At 67.7% G+C, this 20,595-nt stretch overlaps 2 protein-coding genes across 4 annotated transcripts; both read right to left on the reverse strand.

The window, feature by feature from the left end:
* Positions 1–137: 137 nt before the first annotated feature.
* TSSC4 (tumor suppressing subtransferable candidate 4) lies at positions 138–2,748 on the reverse strand. 3 transcript variants are annotated; one of them, XM_081152753.1, is made up of 3 exons: positions 2,674–2,748; positions 1,399–1,530; positions 138–1,298 (listed from the first exon to the last, which is right to left on the reverse strand). In XM_081152753.1, exon 3 carries the CDS (start codon positions 1,274–1,276, stop codon positions 311–313), a length of 966 nt encoding a protein of 321 aa, XP_081008879.1. In that variant the 5' UTR covers positions 1,277–1,298; positions 1,399–1,530; positions 2,674–2,748; the 3' UTR covers positions 138–310. The 3 variants fall into 3 exon arrangements, with proteins under 3 accessions (XP_081008879.1, XP_081008881.1, XP_081008880.1); XM_081152755.1 differs by lacking the exon at positions 2,674–2,748 and adding an exon at positions 2,080–2,158; XM_081152754.1 differs by lacking the exon at positions 2,674–2,748 and adding an exon at positions 1,633–2,083.
* Positions 2,749–3,987: 1,239 nt separating this feature from the next.
* Positions 3,988–19,870, reverse strand: CD81 (CD81 molecule). The gene is made up of 8 exons (XM_081154461.1): positions 19,739–19,870; positions 10,339–10,453; positions 6,835–6,932; positions 5,998–6,072; positions 5,658–5,762; positions 5,234–5,332; positions 4,629–4,715; positions 3,988–4,548 (listed from the first exon to the last, which is right to left on the reverse strand). Exons 1-8 carry the CDS (start codon positions 19,802–19,804, stop codon positions 4,486–4,488), a joined length of 708 nt encoding a protein of 235 aa, XP_081010587.1. The 5' UTR covers positions 19,805–19,870; the 3' UTR covers positions 3,988–4,485.
* Positions 19,871–20,595: the final 725 nt, after the last annotated feature.

The raw sequence follows: 20,595 nt of genomic DNA on the forward strand, positions 1-20,595 counted from the left end.
CTAAGCCCCTGACACTATGCTGTCAGGAGGCTCAAGTGTGGGAACAGGTGATCAGGTGGGCTGGGGAGCACAGAAGGTCACAGCCACACTGGTCCTGGGTGGGGAGGGGGGTCTACACAAGAGACACTGAGCCTGAGAAATACCCCAAACCTTTATTGTCCCCCATGGACACCCAGCAGTCCAGGGCTTCCAGTCCCTTTGGCAAGGTTTCGGATCCAAAGACCATTGCCTGAGCCCCAGGCAGGGCCACTGGCGCCACCTACAGGCTGCCCAAGGGGCAGGACTCCTAAATTGGGGGCAGTCTCTGCTGTCAGGCCTCGGCACCTGGGGTGTCAGGGCCCCCACCCTTGTTCCGGAAGTGGTCTCGACTCCGCTTCCTGCTGCCGTGGAAGCCCACAGTCTCCACAGCAGGGGGGCCGGCCGCTGGCACACTGTGGGGGACGCCCTCGGGCATGCCCACCTCCTGCAGGCCCCCCTGGGGGCTGCCTGCCTCCTCAGCCTCTGGGCTCCCAGGCCTGGCCAGGTGAGCCAGCTCCACAGACCCCTCGCCCCCACCAGGCTCCCCTGCCTTCCTTAGGGCCCTCTTCCTCTCAGGTCTGGTCTCGGTAGCTCGGGTTGGTCTGGTGAAGATGACTCTTCCCTCCCCACTGCTAGACGGGTCCTGGTTGAACGAGGGCACATAGTCGCTGGGGGCAGCTGAGCTCTGGGAGCCCAGGAAGTCCAGGGCGGCGGCCCGGTTGCTCTGCTCGCTGGCCTCGGCCACGTCTTCCAGGCTATACTTGGTCCAGCGCTCAGGGTGGGCCACGTAGTCGGGAACAGGGGGTAACCTTGAGGGGACAAGGTTCTGCCTGGCTCTGCCTGGGCACTCTGCTAGAGGCCGGCCTGAGGGCACCAGGGGCTGCTTGAAGCCCCCACTGTCACCCACAAAAGCCTGGACCGTGGGGGCTGGAGCCTGCCTAGCCGCCCCCTCCAGGCAGTCAAAGATACTGTGGCTGCGCTGGGAGAAGGTGCTGCTCGTGCCCCGCAAGTGGAAAGGCTGCACGGCAGCTGCCGAGGGGGCCCTGGGCGGCGAGGGTGGCGTGTCAGGGCCTGAGTCCCCCTGGGCCTCCCCAGGCGGCCCCTCTGGGGACAGAGCCTCCAGCTCCACACTGCCAGGCAGGCTGAGGTCAGAGTCGGAGTCGCTGAGAGAGAGGGTGTGGGGAGGCAGGACGTCATACTCTGTCCTTTGCTCGACCTCCAAGCCAGGAGAGGGCTCGCCGGCCCCCACCTCGGCCATGTGTGTCTAGGCCTCGGAACACCTAGACCAAAACAGCCCATGAAGTGTGTTTCCTAGAGTGGCAGGTGGTTCAAAGCCCCTGCCCCTGGGGTCTCGCCCTACCCCGAAAGCCCTCTCCTCACCTTCCTGTGTGCCGGGTGCCCGTGCTGATGCCCAAGCGCTGGCAGGCAGGGTGCTGGCAGAGGGGGCGGAGGCTGGGCTGTGTCCTCAACCCTGATGTCCCCACACGGCTGTGTTCAGCTGCTCTGCTGTAGCTGAGGAAAGGAGGTAGGAAAGAAGGGACAGCCCATCAGACCCGACTGCAAAGGGGCAGAGCCGGACCGGGGAGCGGCGCAGGCCAGGGAGCCGGGCTTTACCCGTCATCTCGCTCAGCACCAACAATCCTCAAGCTAAGTCTCAACGCAGCGACTAAGGGGCCTGCTGGTGCGGGGATGGTGGCAGCAGGCAGGCAGCCAGGGCTTGAACCCAGGGCCAAGGGCGGCCTCAGCTCTGCACTAAGGGCGCCGTGCAGGATGTTGAGAGGGCGCCGGGGCTCAGGGGGCGCTCCGCGGAGACGGGGCATCTGCCCGCCTGCGGAAGGCGGGCTCCCGTTTGCTGCGAGAGGCCCTGAGAGCTCGAGGGGTCTGCAGCCAAGTCCTGGGCGCCTGAGGGGCCAGGTCAGCCATCACCTGCAGCAGCCTTGCTGGGCCGAGGTGAGTGCCAGCCGCCCCTGCAGCTACTTCCAGGGGCGCGGCTCCCGCATCGCTCCCACCCCCTTCCCAGCTGAGCACAGCGGGGCCGCTGCAGGCGTCTGCGCCCCGCACCTGTATCTCCGGGCCCAGGGCGCCCCGCACCTGTGTCTCCAGGCCCAGGCCAGGCGGGCCCGAGGACGCCTCCCGCCCTGCGCGCCCCCGCCCCCCGGGACTCGGCTCTCCCAATGAGGGGCAGCGCCGGGGGAGGAGGGAGCCCCACGGAGTCCGCTAGAGCCCACACCCGCCACGCAGCGTGCTGGGCAAAGCCGGGGCTCCGGCCGCCTCCCGCCCCCGGGCCGCCCAGGGAGCCACCGCCGAGCAGCGGGACCCGCGGGACCCGGTGGAGCCCCGCGCAGGGGGCCCCGGGGGCTGCGTCTCGCTCTCCGAGAGGCCGGGGAGTCCGCAGGGCACAGCTGCGCCCGGGCTGCGGGGCTGGGTCGGGTCTGCGCCCGGCTCCCCGCGGGCTGCGCCCAGCGCCTCGCCCGGGCGCAGGTTCCCCCGCCGGAGGCCCGGGTCCCGGGGGCGGCCCGGCTTCGCGACACTCGGGGCCCGAGGGGCCAGGCCTGGAGGCCCGGGAGGCCCAGGGCCCGTCGGGGAAGCGGGTTGCGCACACGGGCCTCCCCGGGGTGCCCCGGGCCCCCGCCGCCTTCCTCCCGCTTCACAAACCTGCCGGATTAACGCGGCCCGGCCGTCTCCATGTCGCGCCCCGCTCGGCCCTTTGGGAAACCGAGTCCTTTTCCAGCCGAGCGCCGTAGCCGCCGGCCCTAGAGAACTACATTTCCCACAAGGCACTGGGCCGCCACGCCCGAAGCCTATCGGGGCGTGTAACCCTTGCGCATGCGCCCTATGCCTAGCTTACTTTCCCCGGAAGTGGCGTCACTCCTTCGCTAAAAGAACCCGGAACTGATTAAGGGGGCGGATGGGAGGCGGTGGCAAGGCTGTGACTCCCAGAATGCGCGAGGTCTAACGGTCAGCGCTCTGCGTCCCCGGGGCCCCAGCGCCCCCTGCTGGAGGCCGTCAGGACAGCGGCCCCTAAGGCCGGAAGTACGTCGTAGCGCGAGGCGCGCGGGCACTTCCGGCCCCGGCCGGAAGCGGCGGCCCCACGTGCGCCCCGGGGGCGGGGCGGGCCCCGCGTTGAGCGCCCGGCTCCCGAGGCTGCGGGGCACCGCTGGGGGCTCCCGGGGCCTCTTCCTGCCCCGGAGTCCACGTGCCTGGCCCGCCTCACCCCGGGAGTCACCCCGGGAATCGGGGTCCCCTTCCTGCCGGCCCAGGGTCAGAGTTGGGGGCCCGTCTTCCCAGGCCGCGCCCCTCCTGCAGTGCGACCGCGGGGTGCCCGGGCCTGGAGCGCGGGGAGCGGAGGGCCGTCCCCTGGGCGCCCCGTGCTCTGCCGACCCGCCTGCAAGGCCGCGGGGGGCAGCCCCGCTGCGACCCCCGGCCCCCAGCACCCCCATCGCGGGCTACGGGCCTCCAAAGCCAGCCCCAGGGCGGCCACCCGAGGCGCACACGCTGCTCCGGCCAGGCCCTCGCGGCCTCGCGGGGTCAGTTTAAGGGCCGGTCGGGAGGCCTGCGGTGGCGTCACCGGCACTGCCCACGGGCCGGGGGCCGGGGGCCGAGCCCGCTGTGGTCAGTGCGGTGGGCTCCCCGGGCGGCCCGGCAGGTGCGTCCTGGGCCCCTGGACGGCGGGGCGCTTGGCCAGGCCCCTCCCGCGGGCGCGCAGCTCCCCGGACCCTCGGGCGGGGGCCGGGCAGCGGGGGCCAGGCTGGGTGGAGGGTGTTTGCAGCAGCACGGGGCCCAACAAAGGGGCACCTGGCACGTGGCGTGCGCCCTGGGGACCCCAGCACCTCCCACTAACGGTGGGTAGCGCACCCGGCCCGGCAGGGACCACAGAGCCGGGGGGCCCACCTGCGCCCGGCTCCTCTGCCCCTTGGGTGCCCCCCCCCAGGTCTTAAAAACACTGGGCACAGCAAGGGGCCGCATGGCTTGTTAGCATGCCTGGTTTTTCCTCCTTTATTAAGTGGCTTCCAAGATGTAATTACAATTACAGGTGACACGTTAGAAAGGGCAGGTGCAGTGAAGGCGTAAGGCTGCTCATAGACCCAGCTCTACAGACGGGGCAGGAAGGAAACAGGTTATAAAAGGTGTGAGCCGCGTGGCCCACGGGGACAGGGGGCAGGAGGGAAGTGCCCTCGGTCCCCAGAGGAGGCCTGGCGGGACAGGCAGAGCCCCCAGGTGGCCCCAGAAGCAGAGGGAACCCTGCCCTGCCATCCCCAAGGCCCACTCACATGCCACCTATAGGTGACATCAGCCCCAAAAGGCAATGGGGAACTTCAGGACAAAAACAAAACCTCAGAAGTAAAAAGGGTAATAAGTGGAGCAGAGTAATACCAGAAAAGTTATCTACACAGGCGGTGACGGCCCCGCCTCAGAAACGTCCCGTCTCTGGGCACCGCGGGGTCCCATGGCCCGAGCGCTGGGGCCTCAGTACACAGAGCTGTTCCGGATGCCACAGCAAAGCACCATGCTCAGGATCATCTCGAAGATCTGCGGGGAGGGCAGACGGCCGGTCAGCACCGGAGACCCCGGGGCGGGGGCCTGAGAAGGTGCCCCGCCCGCCCACTCACCATGATCACGGCGACCACAATGGCCGCGATGCCGATGAGGTACAACTTCCCGGAGAAGAGGTCATCGATCTTCTGGTGGCAGTCCTCCTGTGGGGGACAGGCAGCGGGCGGTCAGGGGCGCCGGTTCTCAGGCCTCCACGTCACCCCCCCCCCAATGCAACAGCCCAGGGTCACTGCAAAAAAAACACGGTGGGGGCACAATGCCGGCCCTCTCGGGAGAGGCATGAACAGGGCCCAGTCTCTGCCATGTCTACCTGACACCCGTTTTAAAACAAATGTGGAAACGTCCCATGCTGTGTGCGCCCTGTTCCTCTGAGATCTCTAAGCACGGGGCGGGCGCTGACCCGGGAGGTCAGGATGCCCTCCACGCCCACCGGCAGCTGGACTCAGACAGCTGCCCCATCGGGAACCGGGCACGCAGTTCCCTTCCCCATGGCTCATCGGCAGCTCAGCTCCTGCGCAGGGCATCCCGACTCGCCAGGGCACCACCAGCCTGGCCACCACCCAAGACCCTTGGGGGGCAGGGGCGGGGGCGGGGGGGGCAGACGGGGAGGAGGGGGAGCGAGCAGGCCCCACCCGGGAAGGCCCTGCCCACGGACACGCACCTGCAGGTTGCTCAGCAGTGTGCTGCCGGAGGGACACAGTTTGTTCTTGAGAATGGAGGTGGTCAGTGTGGTCAACGTGTTGGAGCCACAGCAGTTGAGCTGCAGAAACAAGGGGCCCACAGTCAGCCAGAGGAGACGACCAAAGACCCGCAGAGGCCCCTGCAGGAAGGGAAGGTGCCCCCCGCCTTCCCTTCCTCCTGCTCAGCACCTTGGCCAGCCTGACCCAATTCCCACCAGGGACCCACAGGTCCCAGAGAAGCCGCCCACCCCGGCTCACAGAGTGGGCCTCAACCCCCTTGAAGAGCAGGGCTGCCAGGTCCCAAGGGGCCCTTCTTGCTCCTGAGGTCTGAGCCAAGGCCAGACTCAGCCCCAGCCGGGCATCGCCCACGCGCCCCGGCCCCCCCGCCCCTCAGCTCTCCCGCACCGTCTCGTGGAAGGTCTTCACCACCGTCTTGGCGTTGTTGGCATCATCGTCCACCACAGCCTGCTGCAAGGCCTGGTCGTAGAACTGCTTCACGTCCTTGGCGATCTGGGGAAGGGAGGTCATCACACAGTGAGGGCCAGTCCCCAGGGTGACAGATCCAGCCATCCTAACCCCGGAGCTCAGCCACCATGCCACCTCCTCCAGGAAGCCCTCGGTGGCCTCCTTACCAGGCCGGCCCCAGGAGGAGCCCCAAAGAGCACCCTGCAGTCTGACCTGAGCCGGGGGTGCCCCTCCTGCCCCTCCGAGCTGGGCCTAGTCATCCCCGCAGACCCCAGCTCACCTGGTCCTTGTTGACGAAGCCCCAGATGCCAGCGGCCACTTCACAGGCAAAGAGGATCACCAGGCAGGTGAAGAACTGGGAGGCGGGAGAGCAGAGAGAGGGTCAGAGCAGGCCGGGGATGACCAGCGTTTTCGGGGGCCCCAGACCAGTGGGGTGGCTTGGGGCTGGACTTTCACAGATGACCAACGTCCAAGTGACGAACGTATGTGGGAGGGAGGTTGGTGGCACCCACCCACCCCATCCTGACGGAATGAGCCACATGGAGCTCAGTGGCACAGTCTAACGCTCGGCCCAGCGTTCTCATTGCTCCCCCGGGGCCCAGGCTCTGCAGGACGGGGCAGCCGAGGAGGGAGGGCGAGGTGAGGGCTCAGCAGGCGCAGATCCCTCCTTCCTCCCTCCCCGCAGGAAGGGGGTCACTGTGGGGTGCCTCAGTTTCCCCCGCTGGAGACACTGAATCAGGCTCCCACTGCCCATGCCTCCCGACTGGCCAGGCCCCGGATGCCACAGCCAGGTCTGAGCTTCGTGTCAGCGGGTGACACGTCCAGGGACACCCGAGGCTGGGACTCACTCCCTATGTTATTCCATCTGTGGAGCTTGGCCTCAGGACTCGGCCATGACAACCGTCAGCCAGGGGGTACTTAAGGACAGACGGGGAAATGGCACCGGCATTTCGGGGAACGTCGCCGGGCCGCCGTGACCCTTCGTCCAGGGCTGACTGACTCGGGGGCGCCCCAGCTCCTGACCTCGCGCCGTCTCCCTGGAGCTCCTGGTTCTGCCGTGGGCGGCGGGCGTCAGCCCGTGGCCTCCACCTGCTCCCCACCCCTGCCCAGGACCTACCGTCCCCAGCAGGCACTGTGACTCCTGGATGGCGCCATAGCAGCCCAGGAACCCAACGAACATCATCACGGCGCCCACGGCAATGAGAATGTAGATGCCTGGACAGGGGACACACGACAGGCGCCTCAGAGGCCACTGGCCCAGGGACATGCCGGGGCCTCATCTCCCCGGAGCCCACCCCCCAGACCTCTCCCCAGCCATGTGCCCACACACCACTGCCCAGGGAGGGGCCGGGGGCCGATGCCTCGGGGAGGAGCAGCGAGGGCGCTGCAGCCCAGCTGCACTGAGAGCCTCAGTTTCCCCTCCTCAGCACCAATGCACTCTGGGAAGTGCGCAGAGAATGCGGGGTCAGAGCTCTGCAGGAACGGTCTCTCCCCGTGTGACCCTACAACCTGCACCACTCTGTTCCCACAAGCCTCTGGGATGTGGGGGGTCCAGGACCACCCGTCTTGGTGCCACGGTGGGGAGGGCCTGGCTGTTGGCTGGGGGGTCGGATGGAGCAGCCTGGGGATCCCTGGGCACCTTCTGCCACACCCCCTGCCCAGGCATACAGCGCCCACTCTTGCCGTGCTCTTGGGCAAGGAGTCAAACCTGGCTGCTCTGGGCAGCTGCCCCACCTGGGGCTTTGGGACTCGACTCTGCCCCTCAGGCGCCCCCCCCCCCTGGGGGACTGAAGCCCCCTGGGCACGGTGGCCCGGAGGCTGGGGTGGCAGAGCAGCTGAGGAGGCAGAAAGGACTGCGTGGGGAGGAGGGGAACTGTGCCCCGAGAGGCTCCGGGCTGGCCACGCAGCCCTGCTTGGTGCCCTCGGCCCACCAGAAAGGCCCTGTGCCCTTGGGAAACGCTGACCGAGCCCCTCCAGGAAGCTCCCCGCCACTAGCCCTCCTGGCAGCCCCGGCCCAGCACCCGGTGGGCAGCCCCAGCCCTCTCCAGAGCTGGAATCCAGCTCTCAGCCGAGGGCCCACAGTCCTGGCCTGGCCAGCCCAGGGGAGGGAGCCTGGAGTTCAGGACCCATCGCCGGGCTCAGAAAAGGCGCAGGCCGGACAGAGCCCCCAGGAGGCACCCAATGGGCTAGCCGAGGGGCAGCCTCCTGCCGTAGCTGCCCTCAGCACCCTCGAGCTAGGCCTCCCTCCCTCAGGCCCTGACACCCCACTTGTGAGGGGAGGTGGGGCGCCAGGGCCCCCAGCCCCAGGTCACTATGTGAGGTTCAGTGAGATGCCGAGGGGGGCCTGGGAAGGGAGTCTCATGTTCTGGGCTGTGAAGGGTCCTGCAAGGGGCCAGCAGACCCCAGAGCAGATGCCCAGCCTACAGTCCCCAGGGCTCACCCCCCAGCACTGGAGACCCATCTGGAGCTCTTGCCCCTGGCTCTGCCAAGTGAGGAGGGCACTCACCTAGGCCTGCAGGGTTGCCCTGTGCTGATCACGCCCAGCTAACCCACCCCCTCATCCTGGCCTCGCACAAAGAGCTCTTGTGAGGGCCCAAGCCTGCCTGCCCTGCCCCGCCTCCCCCGCAGGCCCAGCCCGCATCAGGGCCGGCAGGAAGCTCCCAAAGGCCAAGGCTGGTCCTGGTCGGGCAGGGGCTCCACAGCCAGAGGGGCTCTAAGAGGCCCATGGAGGGCACAGCAGAAGCCCAAGTCCAGAGGGTATCGGCCTGACCCAGCAGGCAGTCCAGGGGCTGAGGCTGCTGCCCCAGGGCAGGCGTCCCCAGCTGGGAGAGGCGGGCAGGGGGCAGGGGGGTTGGGTGCAGCCTGGCGCCCATGAGGAGCACCTTCCTGGTGGGACACCTGCTCCAAAGTCAGCTTTGCCCCCCAGGTCTCCCTCCTAGGACCACTTCCCCACTGCAGCCTGGGCATAACCCCAAGGCCTCTGCCCTTCTGCCAAGGGCCACAGCAGCCGCGGCCCTCCCATGCCACCCCCAGCCCTCCACTGCAGCCCGACCCGGAGCCCAGCTCTGGCCTGAAACAGGTGATCCTTCAGGTCCCCCCCAGCCATGCCCGACCTCCAGCTTGGCAGCCTTGTCCCCAGGAGAGGGACCCCTTCCCAGATCACCTGCCCAAGGGCTGGCTCAAGTCTGCCACCAGCAAAGCCCATCTCCCATGGGACGCCAGGTCCTGGAAAGGGGACGCAGAGGACAGGGTGGCAGCAGCCCTCATACATTTGGGCAGAAGGACAGGGACAGGCTGGGTCTTCCCTGGTGGCTGCTGGCTTAGACTCCTGGGAGGGGGGAAGGAGAGGCTGCAAGGAGCACCCCCGCCCAGAGAAACAGCCCTCAAGGGCCCAGGGGACACCCCGAGTCCTCAGGCACCTGTGCGGATGGCCCAGGATTGGTGGCCCCTGCGTGCGCTCTCACGAAAGGCAGGCTTCTCCCGGGACCAGCCTGCAAGGGACTTGTCTGGGGGCCTGAGAACCAGTAGATGGTGGTTCAGGACCCTCCAGGGATGGCTGTGCCCAGGGAAACCACGGCCAGAGCCACACTCCCTGGAACCCAGCCCTCTCCTTCCGGCTCAGAGAGGCCGGTGGGCAGGGAGGAGACAGGCGCCCCCTCTGGGATGGTGAGCATGCAGCCGGGCGCATATCCCAAGTGTGTGGCCCCCAGAGGAAAGAGGCCTTGCACCAGGCCAGGGGCAGCCCCACCTGAGCCCTGAACCCCGAAGGGGTCATACCCACTTCCCAGGTAGGCCTGTGGGGACATGGACGAGAGGGGCGGGCCCAGGGGCCATTGCTTTAAAAGACAGAAACATTTCAGCAAACACTTCCAGGGCTCCACAGGGCTGGGCCTGCCTCCCACTGGCTGGGGCCCACCAGGGGGGTGCTCTTCTGCGCAGTGGGCCCTGCGCCTGGTCGCCGCTGCCCCTGGGATGGGGTGGGCGGGTGGTCCATTGCCCCGCCTGACAGAAGCTGGTGTCCCTGGGAGGCCACCAGGCCAATAGGCAGCCTAATCAGGCAGCAAGGTGTGCAGGGGGTGGCCTGAGTCAGGCAGCCCCCACCCTCCCCCCCGCAGCCCGAGTCTCCATCCCTGAGGCTCCGGCTCCAGCTCTGGCTCCGGCTGCCTCAGCTGCTGGTCTGGCTGCCCAGGCATCCGGCCTCACCCATTCCCAGGGAGCCTCCCCCAAAATACCCACCACATGACACAGCTCCCCCACCCGCCTCAGTGGCTGCCCTCCAGCTCTGGCTCAGCCCCCACAGCGATCTGTGGCCCAACAAGTCTCACACTCCTCACAGTTCCTGCTTTCTCTGTACCTGAAGGTGGGGGTGCCCAGGCCTCAGTGCCTCACCCAGGCCCTCGGGGCCCCAGGCTGACCTAACCCCACAGGCTCTCTGGCTCCGTCTCACCCTCTTGCCCAGAGAACCCTTCCTGGTTGCCTCCGTCCCGCACAAGCACCCCGCAAGCCCACTCAGGCCCTGCCTCCTCCTGGAAGCCCTCCCTGATTGCCTGTCTGTGGCTTCACTGAGCATGTGACCATCCATGCTGGCCCAGCCCGGAGCAGGCGGCCCAGGTGAACTCACCTACGTAGAAGGTGTTGGGTGCAGGCCTGTCTCCCAGCTCCAGGTAGAGGAGGTTGGTGGTCTGGGGGTCATGGCGGAGCCACAGGGCCACACCCAGGATCACGCCTCCAGCCAGCTGGGAAAAGAAGAGGGCAGGTGTTACCGTCGCCCAGAGCAGGGAGGCCATCCTGAGTAGCGGGGGCAGGAAGGAGGCCTGGGAGGGGCAGGGATTCCCAGGGACCTCAGGGGACCCAGTGTGGCTGGGCGGCAAGTGGGTCTGACCTTGACGATGAGGCCACACCCATGCCTACCTGAGCATCTGACCAACCCAGGCAAGCAGGCACCAGCTCCCCTTCACGCCCCAGGCCTCCCCACCGTCCACGTGCTGGCAGCCGAGCCCTTCCACTGCAGCACGGGGACCCCCAGCCAGGGACCCCGCAGGCCCCCAGCTCCACGACCAACAGGGAAGAGAAACCGAAAAACAGGCCCCAAGAAACCAGATGACCTGTCCCCGAAGACCTGGCCAGGAGAAGGCCGCAGGAGGGTGACATGTGGAGGGAACAGTGGGGACATGTCCTGTGAGACTCAAGGCCCAGCATCACAAACTACCCCAAGGAAAGCCCCAAGCTGCCCCGGGGACTCCCAGGCAGTGGCGAGGGGAAGGAGGGGCTGTGGGCTGCGTCCCCTCCCTGGACCCTCTACGCTAGGCTCTGCTCGGGGGGAACCAGTCACCCACCCAGCACCAGCTGGGCTCCCACCCCAAGGGGGAGCTGCTGGCACCCCCAAGGGACCTGGCAACCTCCACCCCACAGGCTGGGGGTGGGCCCTCAGCCCCCACCCCCCCACGTTCAACAAGGTTTCCTGGCCTGGCGGGGGGGGGGGGCGGGGGGGGGGACGCCATGGCTGTGACCCTCTTTCCACCCTAAAGGTCCCACTGTGCACCTGCTGGCCAAGGTCCCTCCCAAGGCACTCAGGCCCCTGCGTACCCCTCAAAGGGCAGGGCCTCGTGCGCCCAGCATCCTGTCCCCGCTCTCTGGTGCCTGTCACACCCAGGAGAGGGCTGCAGGAGCCGTGGGACCTGCGCTGGGGGGGGGGGGGGGGGTGCGGACGGTGCCCGGAGTCCGCCCTTCTCTGGCTGCCATCTGCAGCTCCAGGGGAGGCTGAGGGTTGCCGTGGTAACTCTGGCCTGAAAACATCACTTATTCTGTTTGGAAACTGTGGTCCAGAGCTGGCTTTGTGAGATGTTCCAGGACAGAGGGGGAGGGGCGGGGAGCCCGGCCAGGGCCTCCCTCTGGTCACAGCGCCAGCCTCAGTGTCCCCGCGCAGAGGGAGCCCGGAGGACAGCGGCGCCTGTGGGCTGGGACCCCCTTCCCCGTGCAGCCCCTCACCCCAGGAGCTGAGGGGCAGGCCCAGGCTGGGGACGCTGGGGACGCTGGGATCCCCCCCCCCCCCCCGTGGGATCGCACAACCAGCACCCTCACCTGGGGAAGGGCTCTAGTCAGGCCCCTCAATTCCCCGGGTCCCCCAGCCTGCCCTCTGAGGGTAACCGGGGGGCTGGGCCTGCCACAGGGCAGTGGGGAGCCCGGCTGACGTGCCCCCTCCCGCCAGCCCCGGGCCTGCAGGATCAGCCGCTCCCACGGGAGAGCAGAGGGAGGGGTGGGAAGGTGTCTGCGGGGTCCAGAGCCCCGCAGTCCCAGCCCAGGAGGCAGACTGGGCCCCAAACCAGCGCCCGCCGGAAGGGCGCTCTAAGGCTAGCTGGTGACTCACGGCTAAGCCAGGGCAGTTTCGAATCTCAGCGTAAGGAACAGCCCAGTTTTCCAAACAGACGAGAGCTGTGAACAGACCCCTCACCAGAGAGGGGGTTCGGGCCCCAGGTGAAGAGGGGGGAAGCTGCTCAGGGTCACCGGTCATAGGGGAGAAGGGAACAAGTCCCCGCGAGGCCCAACCCGGGGCTGCCACGGGGGGCGGGCACAGCTCAGAGGTTAAACAGACACCCATGGGCGCCCTGCCACCCCCCTAGGTCCCCCGCCCGCCCCCGCCCCGGGTCCCCCAAGAGGAAGCAAAGCCAAGTCCGCACAGGGACTGCCCCTGGTGCTCCTGGCAGTTTCCCATGACACAGCCCCAAACTGAGAAGAGCCCCGCCGTCTACCCACAGGGGCCTGGGTGCAGGACCCTCCCAGTGAGAAAGGGGGCACTCGCTGAAGCAGCGACACCCGGCGGGTCCCAGGGCTCGCGGAACAGAAACCGTTCCGTGCAGACGGAAACCAGGCCCGTGGCCGCCTGGCGGGGGGAGCACAAGGTCCGAGGACACCTCGGGACCACAGATGTGTCCACTACCGTGAGGGTGGGGACAGTTTCACTGTCTACCTGCGTTGAAACTTAACACGCTGTATGTTTTTGTTATTTTGTTAATCTCTCGAGGGCACTTTTTCCATTGATTTTTTGAGAGAGTAGAACGGAGGAAGTCGGGGAGAGACGCCGACGTGAGAGCCACTTCCACGGGTCGCCTCCCACACGGGCCCCCGCTGGGGCCGGGGAACCAACCTGCAACCCGGGTACGTGCCCTTGATGGGAATTCAAACCCGTGACCCTTCAGTGCAGGGGGCCGACGCTCTAACCCGAGCGACACGGGCCAGAGCAACACGCTGTACGTTCTAAACATGCACTGCTTACGGAAAATACAACTTAAAAAACAAAAACCAAGCCCCTGGCGACTGAACTCCTAAGCAGCAAGGCCTTTGGGGGTACATGTCTCTTCGGGGTCCCACAGGACCCAGGCTGCCATCCGGGGGGCTGCAGCCCATCGGGGTGGGCAGCTGGACATCCTGGGGTCACCAGGCCTGCGGCAAGTGCTGGCTCAAGTCTGGTCCACGGACCCCGGGAATGCACGTACGTCCATTACTAGAGCCCCGCGTCCGTGGAAGGAGAGCAGAACGACCGTCTGTGAAACGAGGAGATGGGGGTTGAGCGCACATCTGTGGGCGCTGGGCATGGAGCGGCGTTCAGACGCGGCACCCAAGCCTCGTCCCGCCGGCAGGGGCTCAAGGCAGGCCTGGGGGGGGGGGGGCCTCGGCCATCCACGCGGGGCCACGAGGCACCGCTCCTGCCAGCTGGCCGCAGCAAGGGGGCACCGGCCCGGGTGGGGCAGCCCTCGGGGGGAGCCCGCCACCTTGTCGGCTGGCAGGAGGGTCCCACGCCAGGGCCAGCACGGAGCTTTCGTAACCGGCAGAGGGTTCTGTTTCTGTTTCCATCTTCCTCCTTCTGAGAACTAATAAATAACCGCACTGCCGAGAGAGGGGGCTGCCAAGCACGCTGGGTTCCTGCCCGGTCGCTGTCTGGCTGCCTTTCCAAGAAGTCGCTTCGAGGGAGCTGGGGGGGGGGGGGGGGTGATGCCAGGCAGGCCTGAGGCACCCTCGCCTCCCTCCCAGCCAGCACCCAGGCAGGAGAGGGCCCTTCCCCACCAGCACACAGGTCTCCAGCCCCCAAGGGAGGCCAGCCACCTGCCTCCCCACCCCCACTGGGCATGCCCAGTAGCTACCCCAAGTCCTGCCCACGCATTCCACTCCGTGGCAAGACAACTTCCTCTAAGAGCCGCCAGTCTCCAGCCCAGATCCCGGTGCCAATCCTCGCAGGGCGACCCCACCGTGACCAGGACGGGCCGCCAGCTGGGGACACCCAAGGGGCCACCCTAGGCTCTGCTTGCTCACTCACCCCAACCCACCACCGCGCTGGGGCACGTGCCCACTGGGAAAATGCACTGTAAACACCCTGCCCGGCTTGGCAACTGGGAGGGCTGGGGCCTGGATACCACGCCGAGGAGGCCACAGGGCCGAAGGCAGGAAGCGAGGCAGGAAATACCCTTGGAGACACTGGAGAAGTCAGGGCCTCAGCCAGGCCGCTTTCCGGCCGAGATGGGGGGAGGAGAGTCAGCGGGGAAGGGGGGTCCCTGCAGGCTGACCCTCGCCGCCGCCCACTATGAGGGGACAGGCCAGGCTCAGGCTTCCTGAGGGTGGGCGGCTGCCCCCAGGACCCGGCGAAGGCAGGAAGGACTCGCTCGGGAAAAGCAGGGACTCTCGTCTCACCAGGAAGCAGAAGCCACCCTCGGCCTCGGCCTCAGGAAGCCGCCGAGCGAGGCATCTAAAAATAGGTGTGGGGAGTTGGGGGGGGAGGACACTGGCCCTCCTGGGCCCCACTAGCCGGGGCGCACAGGTGTCATGTTCCACCAGTAAGTGAATGTAGGCCCTGAGGTCCCCCCAGCCCCGCCGCCACCTCTCAGGGCGCCCGGGGCCCCAGCTGCTTTCATGGCCAGACCCCGAGCCTGCCGCCCATTCTCCGGTCAGGGGAGCCTGGAAATGGTCCGCTTCCCACCCCAAACCCACCCCACTGGCTGGAAGGGCCCCTCTGTGGGAAGCCCTTCTGCCCCCTTGGGCCTTGCTGGGAGATGCACGTGGACACAGACGTCCCAGCCACCTGCCAGAGAAGGCTGCAGGGGGCCCCACACTCTAACTAGGAGGATCCCAGCGGGCCGAGCACCCACTGGGGAGGGAGATGGGAGGTGGGTGGGCACAGGCAGAGTGTCCCGGGCCAGCAGCACTGAGCAGCTGCCTGGCACGGGCAGGCCAAGGGCTGGCACCTGCTCCCACCCAGGCCCAGCCACCTGCCCGGAGGGCCCCGGCCCTGGAGCGTGCTGGGCTGTGAACCACTCCGGTTTTCAGCCCTGGTTTCCCCCCTGGTTTCTGGCCCGCCCCACTACTTCCTTACGTGGTCACTGCGAACCTCAGTGTCCTTATGCCCAGAGATAATGGCCGGGCCCCAGAGGAGGCGGCAGAGGGGATGGCCCCAGCCCGGTGCCTGCTGCCGCAGGGGACAGTCCCGTCCGTGGGAGCCAGAGCTCCTACCACACTCAGTGCAGAGGGAAAGGCTGTCCATCCAGAGGGCAGGGGCCGAGCCCCTGGGGTAGGGAGCAGAGCTGCAGCCCGGAGCCCCAGGGGGGCGGGTGGACAGCATGGAGCTCTGGGGCTCAGGCCTCCCAGCCCCTGGGGCTGGCCGCCTAGGAAGGTGGGGTCCTCCTGCTCCCACAGCTGTGCCCAGCACCCTGAACCCCAGGGGTCTCGGCCTGAGTCTCCACGTCTACCGCCAGGAGCTGCTGCGAGAACCCCAGCACAGAACCAGCCTCAACGCCGCCCACAGGTGACGGCACAGGTAAGACGGGTGGCAGTACCAGTGGACATCTCCCTAAGGCTGCCCCGGGCGTAGGACAGTCGGTACAGAGATCCCTGTGGGGCCACACGGGGTGCCAGGTGCGTCACCCGTCTACCTGCTCTACACGGCAGGCCAGGCCTGGCTTCCTGTCCCTTAATGACCATGTCACCCCAACGACGTCCAGTTAGTAGCAGGGGCCCGACTCTGAGAAAGAGGGCGAGGCGGGTCCCTGCTCACCATACCTCTGAGCCATTTTAGGACCCCACACCTGGGCCCTTGGCCACCCTGCCCGGAGCACCCTCACAACCCTGTGTCCAGCAAGGGTGGCTGCCCGGTCCCAGGTCCCCTCACTGCGGTGGAGCTAGAGGCCAGCTTAGGATGGGAGGCCGAACTGTCAGCGCCTTGGGCATGGCCCCCACCCACCTGCGGGTCCTCCCCGAGCATCCGAGAGCCTACTCGGGGGGGCCCCCAAGCAGTCGCATGCAAACCTGCTCTGCCATCAGGAGGAGGGGCTGGGCCAGGCCCCAAAGTACAGAGTGTGTATGGGGAAAGGACGGGGGGGGGAAGGGGGGGGCTGAGAAGTCCAGAAGGTTCTGGAAGCCCGTTGGCTCAAACGGCATTCTGCTGGGCAGGTGGGAAATGGCTGGGAAGATTGCCGGTGCCACTTCTAGGCAAGCCTGGCCTTCCATTCAGGACAGAGTCCGGCCACGGGGCAGGTGATGTCCCCAGGGCTGAAAATCACCCAGCCCTCGCCGAGTGCCGGGCCTGGGGCCTGGGTCTTGGGTGCCAGGGCCAGTAAGAGCACTGATGGGGCTCTCTTCCGCCCCCACCCCAGGGCCCTCTCCAAAATATGGGGCCAGTGCAAAGGTGACCGTCTGTCCTTCCCATGAGCTCCTAGACTGTAAGTCCTTATTGATTTTATGACCCAGTTGCTTTCCCTCCATGGATTTCAGCACAGAAGTGAAAGCCTGGGCTCAAGTATTTGGGAGGGATGGTTGGGGCCCATCCCCTGTCCGGACAGGGGAGCAGTTTGAGATAAAGACACGGAGCTGAACTCACCTGCTGGGCGCAGAGCTGAGCTGGGTGGTGCTGGGGACCCTACAGGGAGGGCACCACATTGGCCCCAGGCCCCTTGCTGCTCAGAAACCCTCACTGAGGCCACCAGGCCCCAGGGACAGACCTCAGACTTCCTCTTCTCAACCTGGCCTAGTACAGCAGCTGTTTCCCCAAAGCTCAGCCAGGGTCCCAGGAGGGCCAGGGGAGTCCATCACCCACCCAAAACCGGGCACAGGAACCCCCCCCCCCCCAACCTGCCAGGGCCACAGCCACTCTCACAGAAGGCAGGCGACAGAACCGCTAAGTGATAGACAGCCATGTGCTGTCTGGAAGTGAAAATTAAATGCCAGTTAGCGAGGCTTCTCATCAGCCTCGATCCCAGCCAGCTCTGGCCGCCCGGCCTCTGGAAGACAGCCACCGACTGCATTAGGTGGAGGAACTGCCAGTCCTGGTCACGGGACGCTCGCCACTCCTCTTCCCGCAGGCCCCACAGCACCTCCAGGGCTCCCTGGACGGCCCCCAAGGAGAGGGGGAGCACCACGCCCATTTCCCAGGTGAGGCCAGTCGCCGCCTGCACCAGGTCAGCCACTCAGGTGGGGCGAGTAGGGGTGGGAGTCCCTGCTCCCCCTGACCTGCCCCAGCAGTGGCATCTCAGGCTCCAGCCACCTCTGCCAGGAAGCTCCCGGCCCACCCCGACGGGCAGGACTTCCACGCTGCTTGTCACTGTGTCCCTACCTCACAGCCTCATGCCCGGCTGGCCCAAGGAGCCCCCGAGGAGGTGGTTGTTGGGGCAGACAGAGTGGAGGCTGCCTGGGGCCCAGGGTCTCAGCAAGTGTGGGTGCAGGCGTGCCTGCGTGGGCACGCAGGGTGACCACTCCTTCCTGGACCAGCATGCCAGGTCGCATGAGGTCACCCCCACAAGGAGCCTCTCACTGTCTAAAAATGTTCCCGGATCCAGACACCCACCGTCAACCCTTCTCTTGGCTCCCACCCTCAGCACCCACTCCTGCACTGTGGCCAGGGTGCACAGCGAGTGAGTCGGGCTGGGCACTGGGAGCCTCCCTCCACCCAGGGCCCAGCCTACACCAGCCAACATCCATTCCCTGAGTTCGGCCCTTCTGTGTGAGCTCATCTGCCTACACCCCCAGGAGACAGCATTCAGAGGACCCCACTTCCAAGGGGAGGAAGCTGAGGCCCAGGAGCAGAAGAGCGGGGAGGGGGGCCTCTACCCAGGTCTAACCCTACCACACCATGCTCTCAGCCAGGCGATGCAGGGGGGTGCAGAAAGGGGCTCCTGCAGGGTGTGCCCCCCAGCCCGCATGGCGCAGTTCTGTATCCCGCTACCACAGGGGGTGACCCAGCATGGGCGGGTGGGGCCACAGTGCCTGTGGACCATGGCAACAGTGGACAGGATGCAGTTCTGTGCTTGGCTGGGCAGGCCCAGGAGGGGAGAGGCCTCGGAAACATTTCCTCAAGTCTCAATAAAGAATGCCCCAGGGGATGTGTCTGCCTCCACCCCCGCTGCCTGGGAAACTACCAGGCTCGCCCAGCTGAGCTCCGACGGGGCAGGCTGCCCTGGAGACAGCCCCAGCTGGGCAGGTGGGAGGGCCAGGTACCCACTCCAGGAGAAGTCCCCTTCCTCCGCCTACCCTCCACTTCCTGGACAGAGTCCTGCCCTCACGCCCAGGCTCAGGGGCCACAGAGGGGCATCTGGGTGCCCCCTTGACCCCCTACACGCCAGGGTCAAAGCAGGCAAACACTAAGTCCATGATGCCACCACCCGTGCCTGGGGCCACGCCTGGCACACCCCAGGTTGATGGGACACCCCCACGCTATCCCTAGCTGGAGTTCAGTCCAGTCCCCATCCTCTCCACCCCCAAATCCTTCGCTGCCTGAGAACTGCCCTGGAGCCCTGGCTGTCCAGGTGGGAAGCAGATGTCCCCCACCCCGCACACTCTCCCCAAGGGCCATTTTAGAAGTTCACCCTTCATGCGTCCACTTGAGAAATACACCGTCACCCGTCGGCATCCTGGTCCTGGGTGAGGAGGGGTGACAGCCCAGGGGAGCAGAGCAGCATAGAGGGGCCTGGGAGGGGGTCCCTGCCACTGCCCAGGGGATGGGCTAGGGGAGACAGAGCAAGCATGGCCATGAGAGGGGCTTCGGACACCCGCATTCCGGGTCACTCCACCCTGTTCCCAACTCCCACACTGACAGGAAATGAAAACAAAAGTCAAGTCCCATCAGTCACTGGCCAGCAGCTAAGACTCAGGTCAGGAAACACGCTCTCAGGGTGGTGGCCCGGGGGGACCCTCCTGCACCCCAACATGACCTTCCTGTGGCCGCTTCTTCCCAGAGCGGGTGCCCAAGGCCAGACCCAGGCCCCGGGAGCTCAGGGACACCCAGGTCTTTGGGCTTCTGCCCTGTGCCAGCTGGAAGGGCTGCTGCTGCCCTGCTCCCCTCAAGGCCTCCACGGGGCCCTGCGGGGAGGCCAGGCTGGGATCTCCATCTGCGGTCTGGGTGAGGAGGGCAAGGGATCAGGCCCCACAAACTGTGGCCACCACGGGTGTGGGCATCTCAGCGCACAGGCCACAGCAGGCCCAGCGAGCCTGGACACCCCCCCCCCAAAAAAAAACGATCTCCAGGGTGGCAACGGCTGACAGAGGGGTGAGCCGAGCTGCGCCAAAAGTGGAGAGAACGGTTCCCAAGACTCCCGCCGGGGATGCGCCCCCCCCCCACCCCGGACCGGCCACCCACCCACCCAGGGGCGGCGGCCTCGATGAGCTCATGGGGGCGGGACGCCGCGAGTCCCGCCCTCCAGCCCCCCTCGGGCCCCGCGAGGCAGGGTGGTCCCAGAAACAGCAGCCAGGGGGCCGAGCGCGCCGGGGACGCGGCCCTGAGCGCGCACCCGCCGCGCCCGCCGCCCTCCCCGCGCGGGAACCGACCCGAGGCCCCGAAGCGCGCGGGCCCGGCCTCGGGGCTCCGGCCCGGCCCCCAACCCCGGCTCGCTGCGGCCCCCGCCCGCTAAGGAGGACGCGCGGCCCGCCCCGGGCCCCCAACCCCGCGCCCCGCGCCCCGCGCGCACAGGTGGCCGCCCGACTGCGCGCGCGGCGGGGCCTAGCGGGGCGCACGGCCCCGGGCCCCCCGCCCCCCGGCCGGGGCTCACCCAGAAGACGAAATTGAAGACGAAGAGCAGGTACTTGATGCACTTGGTGCAGCCCTCCACCCCCATGGCGGCGGGGCTGCGGGCCGGGGCTGGGCGCGGGCGCGGGGCGCGGGCCTGCGGGCCGGGGCTGGGCGCGGGCGCGGGGCGCGGGCCTGCGGGCGGGCGGGCGGGCGGGGCCGGGGCGCGGGGCGGACGCGCGGGAGGCCGGGGGCGACGCGGGAGGTCGTCGCCGCAGCTGCGCGCTCGTCTCTGGCGGGGCGCGTGCCCGGGCCCGCTACTTATATGGCGCCGAGGCCCCGCCCCCGAGCCCGAGGCCCCGCCCCCGCCCGCGCGCCCCGCCCCCGGGGCTGCAGGGTCTCGGTGCAGCCGGAGCCCGAGCCCCGCGCGCCGCGCTGGGCGCCTCCGAGCTCCCGGGGGGCTGCGCCTGGGCGCCCAGGGCAGGACCCTTCGCGCTCCCCGCCCCCGTCGTCCTTGGGCGCCCTGGGCTACCCAGGAGGCCGCCTGGAGGAGGTGATGTGCCAGGCGAGACAGCAGCAGCTTTGTTCACCACCACCCCCACCCCCCCACCCCCCCCCACCCCACCCCGGCCCGGGACCCTTAGGTGGGCACTGAGGCCTGGCAGCCAGGGGGCCTCTGCTGAGGATCCTGGGAGGCGATTCCAGGCAGCCCAGCCCTTGCCCTGTGGACTGGGCGGGTACTGGCTGCCCTTAGAGGAGGCAGCGTTTGGAAAGGTCGCTGAGAGGCTAGTGTGAAGGGCCTAGGAAGCCTCCAAATGTTGCGTATTTCATGCCCACCGTGGTGGTGCCGGCGCCCCGAGGCCAGCCAGCCCCACCCTCCTGCAAAAGTGCGGGGGGCCA

The sequence above is a fragment of the Miniopterus schreibersii genome (assembly GCF_964146895.1).
Source record: "Miniopterus schreibersii genome assembly, chromosome: 12".
Classification (NCBI taxonomy): Eukaryota; Metazoa; Chordata; class Mammalia; order Chiroptera; family Miniopteridae; genus Miniopterus; species Miniopterus schreibersii.